The 12868-nt window shown below is 50.7% G+C and overlaps 1 protein-coding gene across 3 annotated transcripts in view; it reads right to left on the bottom strand.

Moving 5' to 3' along the window:
* The window catches only part of SEPTIN11 (septin 11), a 51070-nt gene that overhangs the window by 31396 nt on the left and 6806 nt on the right, over positions 1-12868 (bottom strand). For 2 of the 3 annotated variants that reach the window (XM_084205120.1, XM_084205119.1), the window contains exon 1: positions 10809-10903. The exons of the other annotated variant lie outside the window; for it this stretch is intronic. In XM_084205120.1, coding sequence (XP_084061246.1) covers positions 10809-10835 — 27 coding nt within the window. In that variant the 5' untranslated portion in view covers positions 10836-10903. Of the gene's footprint in view, positions 1-10808; positions 10904-12868 lie in introns of those variants that run through there. 3 annotated transcript variants of the gene reach the window in all.

Raw genomic sequence — 12868 nt, 5'->3', positions numbered from 1 at the left:
GCAGGAGCCTGCAGAGCTGGAAAGAGGCCTGGAGTGCTGCTGGGCTCACATCCGGCTCTGGAGCCTGGTGCCGAGGGAAGGCGTCCGTTCCTTGGCTGCGGCAAAGGCGCCCGACACCAGCTCCCAAGCCAGGGGACAGGGCTGGAATGGGACCCAGCTGCCCTGGAGCTGCAAGATCAAGTGACCTGGCATGTGCCCAGACAGCCCAATTACCTGGAATGAGGAAACTGGCCTCCCAAACAACAAAGATGCTGCTAAGGCTGCTTGGGAAAAGCCTGGAGCTAAAATGATCTCCCTGTGCTGCTCCCCACTTCTCGTTTGGTGCATGCAGCAGACTCAGATGTAACGCATTTCTGCTACTTTGGAGCGTCCTACCGAGAGCCCAGCATAGTTCTGCACAAGGGCCGGCCTTTAGGAGCTAAGTGGGGCACTTCCAAACATTACCCTGCGCTAATCCAATGTTATTTTTCCCACAGCAGCCCGCCGCTCACAAGACCGTTGGCAGAGGTTTGCGAACCACTGGCATTAACCCACATTCTCTGGACTCGTGTTCTTCCAAATTCATAAATTATTCCATACGTAAGCTGCTGCAACGTCCATTAGCTGTGGGAGCTGCTAGAAGGTTAAACTGGAGCCAGCATCCACCCCCACAGATTAATTAATGTTGGCCACCACATTCTGCTTCGACTGTCCACCCCAGTCATGTTTGCACTTTGAAGGGAAAGCAGAAGCAGTTGGATTCAGACTTAATTTTAATTTCTGCCCTCCTGTCAAGGCTTGTGCTTTAGCAACCCATGCCACTGCTTGTAACAGTGCAGTGTTAAATGAACCCCATACTCCCAGTGTTACTCTCCCTTACATCCCAAAAGCCAACAAACAGAATTCCCTGGAGTACTATGCTTCTGGACAGTCCAGCTGCTCGGATTTCTCCAGAACAGTCAAGCTAAACAGAATCCAAACTCTTGCAACCTTATGAATGCAGATGATACATATTGCGCTGCTCTTGGTTGAAATCCATAGCTCAAGGACAGCTTCTGGAACAGAACATTTTGCAAGGCTGTTTCTCTGAATAACAACAATAAGCAAGAGGATTTGCCATCAGCTCGCCCCTCCCGTAGTTACTTTACGCTGTTGCTTTTTGAGCTTGCGGTACTCAGATTTCTCATTCCCTTTTTCCTCTCAACTCCTCTCTTTCCCTGGAAGCACCAGGACAGGCAGTGAGGCATCCCTCCACTAGCAAGGCCCTGGGCTGTTGGGCCTGGCCAAGCTCTGTGCCAGCACACAGCAGCTGAGAAGGACAGATGAGCAGGCTCTGCTGCACCGGCCTCAGCTCCTGCAGCAGCCCGGCTGTGAAGACCTGACAGAGCAGGTAAATCCTGCTGCAAATTTATGGAGCCAAACCTAGGGATTCGGGAAGACAAACACGGCCCGAGGCAAATTAAGGCTGCTCCAAGCAAGCGCTTCCTGCAGAGGTCTAGGGAAGATTAGTTCACATGAAGGAGCTCCTTGCTCTGACATGCTCTGTATCTCCAAGTGCTGCAGACACGCCTATGCCAAAACTGGGGCACAATTCCCATGTGCGGGGCACGTTTCTGCCCTTGGCTCCAGTTATTTAATGAGATACCAAAGCGAGGGATCTGCTGCTGCATATCCTTTATTAAGACTGCAGCCTCCACCTCCACGTTGCTCAAAGCGGGAGGTGATGCACGAAGCCACAAGCAGCCCTTCATGGGTTGCTCATATTCCAGAGCAGCTGGGGTCTGACAGATGAATACCTGCTGAGGAACTCAGGAAGCCTTCAAAGAGGAAAGCTAATGCCCAGCTCTACCTCCCATGGCTGCCCAGGAGAAGGAGCTGAGTCGGCAGGCGCAGCATGAGGGTTCCCAGGTCACACACCAGCACCCGGCCAGCAGCACATGCCAACCCCAGGAGAGTCAGTGCAGGCTGGAGCAGCCCTTCCTTGGATGCTTGATGTCTTAATTCACATTTCCTCAGGTCACTCAGCAGCCCCTGAGGGTGCCAACTGGAGCATAAACCTCAAGAGCGGGCTTGCACAACCTTCCTACTTACACTGTACCCAGGAGGGTGGCACACATCCAGCCACCTCCATCCTCCTTCCTTCCACCCAGCACCGCAGAACCCTACATGTTGGGCCACTATCCTCCTCTGCAAGGCACGGCACCAAAACGGGAATGCGAGGCTACAGCCCTGAGCAGCTTCCAATTGCCGAGATGTTTGAGCACACACAGCTCAGAAAAAGATACATTTACCACAGCGTGGATACTGACAACATCCACACACCCTTCCCTTGGGACTCCTTACCCTGGATTTTACATAGGGACCAACCACCTAATTGATGCCAGAAACATTTTCTAGCCCGTGTGAACTTTATAGCTCCCTTCAAACTGAAACCAGGACAGCACATAAACTGTATCACAGCTAGCCTGGATTTATACTTCTGGCTTTCTGGCTCAACCCACTGGAAGAAATCATCAGGTTACTTGGTTAGGCTATGAAAATCCCACTTTCCTCAGGTTATATTAGAATCCTGTAAAGCATATCCCACTGGAAAAAAAATAAAGCTTCTCTGAGCTCCATGCATGGCAAAGCCAAACTTAGAGGAAATGTAGCTGTGTTCAGTAAGAGACAGGAGTCACATGGCAACCCACAATTTCAAATAATGTTTTGTTTAAGCAACAAAACACCTCTGGCTTTTTGTTTAAATGGTTCTGGCCTACACCAGAGAATTTAAGTATCACTAAGGAATGCGCTACGTGAAAAATGCCCTCAATTGCACTCAGGCAAACCCAGAGAAACAAGGTCAGAGTTACTCACACAGCTCACCTTTAAACCCTTCCTCCTTATTGTTACATCTCCTTGAAAACACCAACTTGCATATTACCCTATTTGAATAGTTATTTTCTTGAAGGCAGTTTTAATTAAAAGCATTAATCTGGTAATGCCTCTGTGCCACAAGAGTTCACTCGATTTGGTGCAACAGGGCGAGGCCTGCAGAGATGACTATGGTGTGCTATTAATTCTCTGATCAGAGCTTGGCACCTCACTAAACAAAAGAGGGAATTATCTCTTGCTTTACACAGGCAGAAAACAAAGGCACACCAAGACAAAGACATTTGCCCAAGACCACACACCAAATCAGAGGCCGAAACACTTCCAGCATGTCAGCCACACAAACCCTAATCCTAAGTGGCTCTGCTAATTACTGCTCTAATAATTAATAACTGCTCAAGTGCAAATGCTGAATAGCAGGAGTGCTTTCCAGCTGGATGAATATTCAGCTACCTGGAAACACACAACCGAAGGTCCCCTGACAGTCCTAGTCAATCACACATCAGAAACACACGTGAATCGTTCCAGTTGTTCAGTGACCATCAACTGTGCGTCCCAGAAGGGGAGGCATTGCTCTGAAAAGTTGTTTATTCTCTTACTTCCAGCCAGGTTCCGTGCAACTCAGGGCATCAGGAGAGCCTACCACAGCTTTGCTGAAGAGCTGCCCTACAGCACAAGTCCACACTTCTTCCACGAAGGCTCTCCTCAGCGCAGAGAGCTCCAGGATCTGGCGCCACTTTTGCCTCCATTGGACACCAGGGACTTGCGCTGCCACCACCAAAGCCTTCCCTCTCCCAGAAGAGTGAGCCAGGCCTGCAAGAAAGGCAGGAGCATCTCAGGGCTCACTTAAAGATGCAAAGATTTAAGGGAGCAAGGAGAGAAAAGAACTGACATAAATTAGGTCAAGTGCTCCTGAAAAATGCCAGCTCTTTTATATATAGCGACAGCACTCTGATATCTTTTAATCTCAGCTTGCCATTGTCAGATATTAGCTGAAATTCCCTGCTTTTCCTCCGGCTGCCGTATTAAAGTGCCATGTATTTAATATTAATGAGGCAGATGAAACAGAATGAGACTAGGCTGGAATTTTTCTGTGAAAAAAGACAGCTTGTGGCAGCAAAGCATTCATTTAAAAGCACTAGGGATTTCTCTTGGCTTGGAGACAACACACAAGATGCAGAAAAACAATAAGACCCTTTTCAAACGCAATGAAAAATCTTGATCGTCTGATTCTACAGGTTAACAAAGGCATACTGGTTGATTGGTTGTTTCTTCTGCTAAGATATCCACAGTGGCAGGGAGTTGCATTACCTGGCCAGAGTTAGGGGAAGCTTTAGGTGAACTGCTGAAACAAGATCTGAAAGATTACTTCCCCCCCTCCCCTCCACCGTCCAGACCCTCGTCCTTACACGCAGGCAAAAAACCTCAGTGCACAGAACTCTGCCCAAAAAAGCAAAGGTATAACGAGGCCTGCCATAGGCCAACCCAGACATGAAGCAGTTTAGAAGGAGGAAAAAGCAGCAGCCAATGGATGTGGTGATGAAGTGGTGTGATTTGTCACCAGACGATATCACAAAATCCCTTCTCCTCTTGGGGCCTTGACATGAAGATTTGAGGACTGTGCATATGTTCAGTCCCAGATGGCTGCGTTAAGCCTTGTAATCACTCCCAGCACTTACAGGGAGCAATACCTGCTCACAGTATGACAACCTCATCTTTTCACTGCAAACCTCAGAATAAATGAGTACTGCTCCCAATTATTTAATTCCACGCTTTCTGACAATATCAGCCTTGACACCTCAAACTAGCAACAAAACAACAACAAAGACTGTTGAAATAACATTAGCCATGCTGTTTCTGTGTTCCTTCCACAGATACCCAAGAAAAGGAATCCTACCAACTAAAACTAAAGGAGACAACAGAGAAAAAACCTTTAATCACAGATGAAGCAAGAAAAAGAAAATCCAACTACATGTATGCACAACCTCTTTACTGGCAACCCTGTACATTTCCTAGACACATCCAGGGCAGGCGGGGAAATCCATGTTCCTGCAGGGAGACACCAGGAGTGTCAGTCATACCCTGGTACCCTCACCTTTCCAGGCTGAAACTTTCTCATTTCCAAGCTAGTCTGTTGCCTGCCAAATTTTGTCCTAGAAAAATTAAGCCAGGACCATCATTGGCATTGTTCATTCATCTGAAAGCTGCCAAAAGCTCCAGGCTGACTCAGGTCAGAGGAGAAGGGTTTGCATGGGGACTGAAAGAAGATGATTTGGATTTGAGCGTGTCAACATGCAAAGACTTGACTGTGGCTACAGCAGGAACCCCCATCTGGAAGGCTCAAAGCAGCCTTGCAAATCCACCTCTACTGCAAGTCACACTACCATACTTAGCTGTGAACCCCTCTCCGTGCTGCCCTGCAGAGCCACAAGCTCACAGGGTCACCAACAAGCCATCTCCCCAACTTGAGCCTTTCACTTTCTCTACAGACAAAAACAGAGCTGCCACCACCAGACTGCCAGAAACTTAATTCGAGCCAAGTTCACGTGCTTACACAAAGCACTTTGCACACTTGGCACATTCAGCCCTTCTAGTAATTAAGTTCTGTAGAGCCTTTGGCTTACACAGGATATTGTAATTGACTTTGCACCCAGCGAAGCCACCAGTGAAACACCCAGACTTGGCACGACACCTTCAGATCCACAGACAGCCCCAAACAGCCCAGCAAGACATTTAAAAATATCCCTCCCAGGAGGCAAAACAGTGCCTCACTTCCACACCCATCACGTGAGAGAGGTTAATATAATTCCTGAATGAAAGTCACGAGAGGCATGCAGATTTCCAGGAACAATTTCTATTAGAACTACTGCTGTGCAGAGGAATCAGTTCTCAGGAGCCACTGGCAAAGCAGGGGCAGCAACGGTGGCAAAACCAAAGTGGTTTTAAACCAAGTCTTTTTCTATTAGCTCCTGCCAAGTATTCATGAGCAGATCTGGTAAAGAAATAACCCACAATTACAGTACTTCAATAACATATTTCCAGCAGCTAGATCCCATCTGAAAAGAAACCCAGAAACAGAAAATCCAATTAGACAATGGAAACATCTAAAGAACCTGTAAGCTCAGATGGAAGAAGGCACCAACTCCACAAAACAGCAGCACTCTGCTCTTTGACAGCACCTTATGTGGGATGCTACTACAGAGAACAAAAACCTTAAGCCTGAAAGAAAAGATGCAGCTTCTTCCTACTTGCAGACACTTCAACAGCTCTAATTGCAAATCCAGATACTAAGCCTGTGTCGCCAAAAACATGGGCACAGCCTGTATTTTTAAGTAAGGAGTCCCAAAGATAGCTCAAGACTCATAAATCACGAAGCTCAGCAAAATAACTGTACTAGCAGGGAAAGGCAGTATTGGCCTTTGGACTACAGCTTGTGCCAGCAGAGCACCACTTAGATGGGATGAGCAGAGCACTCCAGAGAGGGAGAAAGTTTCCAGAAAGGCTGGGAACTGCTAAAGGAAAACCATAGGGAGCTGTTCTTCCTTCTTGTGGCTCTTCCTTCAGCACCTCGTGCATGGCCAAGCTGACACTCCCTACACCCCCATCCATCACACCTGCCCAAGCTGGGGACAAGAACAGTTCTGGCAACAAAGTCCTGGCCCACATGTGTCTAAACCAGGCACCAGGGTGCAGTGAATGGGGAAACGCATCCAGATTGGAGGGAGCAGCCAAGAAGGAGCATCTCTTACTCGCACTGCGTAGCAGATGCGAACAAGGACTTACACTCTGTAGGGCAAGAACAACATTTGGGGTAAATTTCCATTAATGCTGCTGTGAGCTAAGAGAGAGAGAGAGCCCAAAGTGGGTTCTGTGTCTCTTCTCCAGAGCCTCCTGCAGCAGCAGCAGCGCTGAACTGTCCCCGTGCCGTGGTGTTTGTCTGAACCATTATCACGCATCGCTTCCTCCAGCGGGCTGGAGAGCTGCTCACAGAGCTGGAAGTGAAGGCAGCTACACAGCGTACCTAAAAAAACCCTCGCGTACTATTGGGAGGCTTTTCTTGTTTATTTTTACATCACCTGGGCGCATCCAACTGCTCTACGCTGAAGCTGCTTCAGTATCCTCCCCTGAAAGAGCCCCTGCAGCTCACAGGACTGAAGCCTAGAGCCAAACCACGCCAAGGGCAAGGCTGGATGAAGCTGCAGCACTTGCCAAGCCAACAGAAGACCCTGTGCCCTTGGCCTCTCTCCTGCCAAGCAAACACTGAGCAGCCTCACACCCATGCTCCCAGAATCACCTCAGAGAGCCACAGGGCCGCTGCAGGGGTGGGAAGGAGACACATAAAACATGCCTCAGCCGTGTGTAAATATTTTATTCCTCAGATTCATGCTTAGTCAATCCTCATCATTATTTTAGGGGCCTTACTCAGGCACTAAAATTGCTTCCCCATCATCTCACCTACACAAAGCAAGGACTCTGCAAGTACCTCAAGTATCTGACCCCAGCTCATTCCCACTGCAAAAGCTAGAGGTCCTGAGCCTGTGGCGGGCACACACACAACCTGCCCCGTGACTGAGGCTGTGCTGAAATAAAAGCAAGGAGGAGGCAGGTTCCCACCATTGTTAGCATCAACAGGAGCAGCACGAACTGTCTGAAATAATTTCCTACTGCAAACAAGGCAGCGAGGTGAATAAAGGAAACAAAAAGGTCACAAACTAAAACACAGTCCTGTGTGCACCACCCAGAGCTTCCTTGGCGCAGACAGCTGAGCCAGGCCAGGCCCAAAAGCCCCATTTGGCAGCAGCAGGAAAGGAAGGCAAACCCTGTGCCCTGGCCACCTCAGCAGCCCAAGCAGCGCCACCCACACCCACAGCACCACCACGTTCAGTGAGAGCAGTCTGCAGCCCCACAAGGCAGAAGCATGGGGTATCCCCTTCCCTGCTGCCCATCTCTTGTCCCAGGCCAGTGGTCCTGGTGGCTCTGTGGCATCCAGCAGCACACACAGATGTGGCTCTGCAAAGGTGCTGCCCCCAGCTCTTGCTGAGCCCAGTGGGTGTCAGCAAATCTGCTGCTCAATAACAAAGCACAGAGGCTTCAGCCCTGCTCTACCTTCCCATCTCCCTCTACTTCCTCCCCTCCATGGAAACCAGCAGTCTCTCATTATCAAGTATTTTTAAAACAGATTGAAGAGTAAGAATACATTGTGCTGTTTTAATCTCTCAGATAACATTTTCTATGGTTCCCATGCAAAATCTGCACTCCAGCCTCATTTTCCCCTCAGTTTTTGTTAGACTGGGAGAGGGGAGTACATCAATATGTACTCTTAAATGAACATGAGTCTCACTCCTGTAACACAACCAAGCTCTGGTTCCATACACATTTAGGATAAACACATAAAGAGAAGGGTAGGTAGGCCAGGGCCCTCTTCCATACTCAGACCTATGAACAAACCATCCAACGCTGGTCAAGATGCTGGGGATGAATCCAGGAGGAAGAAAACTGTCCCGAGCCAGCACATCTCAACAGCTTCCAAACTGCAAAGGACTTATCTCACACTGAGCCCAGATGACCACAGCATCCTCTCAGCCTGGTGCATGTTTAAGCACAGATATGGATTTCATCAGCTGAGAGCTCCCACAGCAGCTCCCGGCACCCATCCTGCCAAAACTTTGCTTATGCATGCCTCTACATTTGCATGCCCAGATCAGACTCCATTAAGTCAAATGAAATTACAGGCAGCACATTACACATGTGCCTTCACATCTGTGGGATCACGGCCTTAAAAAGGAAGCCTCCCATCCTACCAAAACACGCCCTGCCCGGCTACAATTAAACACAGACACTTCAGAGCAGTTTGCTCAAGTTATTTTTCTATGCATACTTTTACAATTAACATAATGTCATATCCTGCCAGGACATAAAAGGTTGTGACTCAGGAATGTTATCGTCATTTAACTCCAACTGACTCGCTTTTGGTTTCATTCCTTTCCTTTTTCTTTCCCCCCTTCCTTTAATTCTCCCTCCAAGAAGATGCATGCCACTCACAGCTCCACTTCATCATGCATTGTAACAAAGTTGGAAAGGCAAACCTTCACCAGTATTGCCTTGCTCTAACATATAATTAACTATTCCTTCCAACTGCCTGCCACCCTCCCAGCCACACAACAGCAGCATGCAAAGTGGGAGCAGGGAGGATTAGATAAGGAGGTACGTAAGAGAGAACATGCCCAACACCTCCTGAGTGCCAGGCCACCATCCTTTCTTCTCTTATCAGCCCAAGATAAAGCAACTCCCTTGTCCAAAAAGCACGGATTCCGCAGGATGGAGGGTCTGCCCGGCAGCTGCTTGCGAGGAAGCTGAGTGCCTTCCTCTTTCCCTCTCCCACACTCCCATGCTTCTCTCATGCTGACGGGTGCTTCATCCCTCAGTCAGTCCCACTGGACTGGACTCAGCAGTCCACAGACAAGAATTTGGTTTAGCTGGTGCAAAACCTTCTGTGGATGTGGTTCTGGGATGGCCGGGGACTTGGATTCCCCAAAATAACCCAAGAGGCTCAGCAGCAGCACCAGTTTAGCATAACAACAAGAAAAAAAAAAAAGCACCAAACACATTCACAAGAACAAACAGCAATCACATCTCGCAATAAGCCACGTTCCTGAGCCTATTCATGCTGCAAAGTTACTGCCCCACACAAAGCCAAAAGGCTGTGCTTGGCAATACCCTTCAGCTTGCCCTAAAAAAACCATCTGAAGCCACACTTTCAATGCATATTCTTACACTGAAAGACAAAGTTCAATTTCCAGGCATGCTTTAGACTTAAGATCAAGGTAACATTTCAGAAGAAGCCTTACAAATGGCTGGTATAATTTATAGGTATTCTGCTCAGAAACACCAGCTCTCATTTTGCTTAGTAGCATAACTTCCCCACCTCCAGTAACACCATTAACTCCATCTCCATACATTTGCTTTGCCACATCACAGGAACCATAGAGCCCCGCAGATCCACAAGCACATAATAAACACTAAAAGAAACTTGTCTCATCCTGGTCACATCTTGAACGCAGACCATTTTCTTATTTTGAGAGGGAGTCACATGCAAGTCCTCCACTCATGGGCAACTCCTATGCTACTCCCAAGCAGTGAAAAAGTTACCGGGAAGTCGTTCAAGTCTCTCCCTCCCCTGGCCGACAATGCACAAAAGCGCATTCAGTCTGGTCACGGTGGAGTTTCATTCACGGTTCTGCAAGCTGGATACGAGAGATTTCCTTTTCTTTTTCGGCATATTTAGTTTTCGTGGGTTTGGGGCTTTTTCACTTTCTCCCCGTCAGGGGGAAATCTTTTGTCTTTCTCAAAACGAACCTAAAAACCCTCTCGGCCACCACACCCCCAGAAAAACGGTCACGCGGGAAAACGCAGGACACGCGTGCCCCAGAACACTTCCATGCCGGGACTGCCGTGCCGCGCCCGCCGCAGCCTCCCGGGGAGCGCGGGCCCGTCCCGCCCGCCGGCTGCCCACCCGCACGGGGCACAGCCCTTCCCGCTCTCAGCTTTTCCCATCCACGGGCAGCGGCGGGGCAGAAACACCCGCGGCAAGGCACCGACACTCCAGCGGCGGCGGGCGCAGCCCGGGACCACCCCCGCCGTCTCCCGGTGCCGCGGGGCTCCGCGAGCAGCTGCCTGCCGCCGCCACGGCCCCGTCGCAATCACGAGCCGCGGCCCCAAAACGGGGCCAAAAAAAGTTTTGCGCGGGCTCCCCCGGCCCCGGAAAGCGGCAGAGGAGGCGCGCCGGGGCGAGCCCACCGCGCTCTCCGGCACCGCACCCCTACAACCCCCGGCACGGCATCCCCGGCGCTGCGCTCCTGCAGCCCCCGGCACAGCCCGCCGCCGCGCTCGGGCCATCGGCGCTCGGGCCATCCGGCCCCGGCCCCGCGCTGCCCCCGCCGCCCCCCGGCCCCGCGCACCGCCGGTCTGCCCACGGCCACGGCCATCGCGGTGCGGTGTCTGCGCTGCGCTGCCGCCCGCCGCCTCTGCGCTGCCTGCTAGCACTGCAACATGGCCACCCGGCGGGGAGGGCCCATGCGCAATGCAAAGGGGCCGGGCGGCGAGGCGGGACCCCCCCGGCCCTCCCCCGGGGCCGCCGGGCAGCGCGGGCGGGCGGCCGGCGCCGCCCCGCCGCTCGGGGAGCCCCGAAAGTCGGCGGGAGCCCCGGGGGGCTGCAGTCAGTGCCCAGCGGTAACCCCCCGCTAATCCCCCTCCTGCCCACGCCCCCCACGCCGGGCCGCGGTATCCGTCCCCTTAACCCCGAAGGGTCTCTCTCGCCCACCCTGGCAGTCCCACAGATGAACACACAGACACATCTGCTCCAGAGACCCTTGCAAAGAGATGGCCAAGCAAGCGCTCAGCAAGATCCTCCTATCAGCAGTTAGGTGAAGAAGGAGCGCAGGCATTCAGCAAAGAGGTATTTCTAACAAGGAGGCACACAAGAGCCCTGATCTCCCTTGTATAACACCACAGAGGACAAAACCTGCCACCTCATTCCTCTTGTTTCTCCGAGCACTTCTCTTGTGTCAAATAAACAAACACAGTTTTTCAACAAACTTGGTATACCAAACAGCAGCCACGGCGGCCAGTTGCTCTTCCATGTTACAGCATGTGACACAGTTGAGACAGCCACAATACACAGTGCCACCACTCCACTTCAGAAGGTTTAAAGTATCTCCCCTTCTTGTTCTTTAAATCAACCCTCCGTACCCCTCGTGGCTCATGCATCGCCCCGTGTGCCCTCTGTTCCCTGTGGTGATTGGTCGGTGCCCCTGGGCACTCCATGGCTCGTTACCTTCAACAAGGTTCACCTGCTGCTCACAGCTGTACCCAGTTAGGGATCAGGCTCGGCCACAGCTCCACTCCCCATGCGACAAACCGTGTGCCTACACTTGCACTCCACTACATGACTTCCAGGGCTAAAGAGAAGCACAGCTGGCTCCCTGCCACTCCTGGTGCTGAGCATGATATCCCTTTTTCTAAAAAGGAGGGCCTCTTAGGGCTAAGCTAAACATGTCTGCTTGCAAATCCTTGACCAAGGTAGTGATGAAGAAAAGGCCCTGCACTGCTTTGTGAGACATAAAACCCCCAAGGGCTACAGAAAAGAAGAGACCCTATTTGCTGCACACTTGAAGGATATGCTGAATTATGGACACACCAGAGCTACTCCCATATAAGAACACCCACAGAATCAAAAGAAAAAAGCCAGCAGAATAAAAACTGAGAGCACAAGTAAATGACCCAAGGTAGGGGTAAGCAAATAGAGTTTTGCAGTGCACTTACCATTTGTAGTCCCTTCGATGTCAAGCTCGTACCTTTTCCCTCCAAAAGCCATTTCTGTATGGCTGCATAGTAACACATGGCTATTTGAAGAAGGCTACAGAGTTCAGGCATCTCCTTCCTGCAGGTTTTATGGTTGTTTTGAAGAACTCAGGAGCTGATCTTGGAGAGCAGTCACCCACACCAGCTCCTGCACCCCCAGCCTGAACCCTAACCAATCAAAGGGCACTACTCGACCCTCCTCCCCCCCAGCAGCTGAGGATCTGCACCTGGGCAGTGCCCTCAGCTGAGCACAGGTGCAGCCCCCACCAGCAAAGCTGCTACCCCAACAGACATGCAAGGGTGTCTATCAGGAACATTGGGCAAGCACAGCCGATGCAGTGCTTTCATCACTCTAACATATCAGGATTTAATGCCAAGATCCGAGGGAGGCTTCAGCATTAGACTCATTATTGCTCTTGTAGCAAATTCCTCCTGCACGCACAGCTCCAGGTGAGGAGGTGATGAGCCAGCCTGCACCAGGAAACGCACCTAGACCAGTGCAGCCTCTAGTGGAAACCTGGTGATCCTATCTAAACAGCTGCCCTCGTGGTACCTGTGGGTGAGGCAGACAGAGCTTACCCACGTCTGCATTAGAGATGCATGATACTCCTACATCAGCATAAGTCAACCAACATGAAAATCTCCTGTGCTCATAAAA

Source organism: Fringilla coelebs (genome assembly GCF_963513975.1).
Source record: "Fringilla coelebs genome assembly, chromosome: 4".
Lineage (NCBI taxonomy): Eukaryota > Metazoa > Chordata > Aves > Passeriformes > Fringillidae > Fringilla > Fringilla coelebs.
This window is presented reverse-complemented; position numbering and strand designations above follow the sequence as displayed.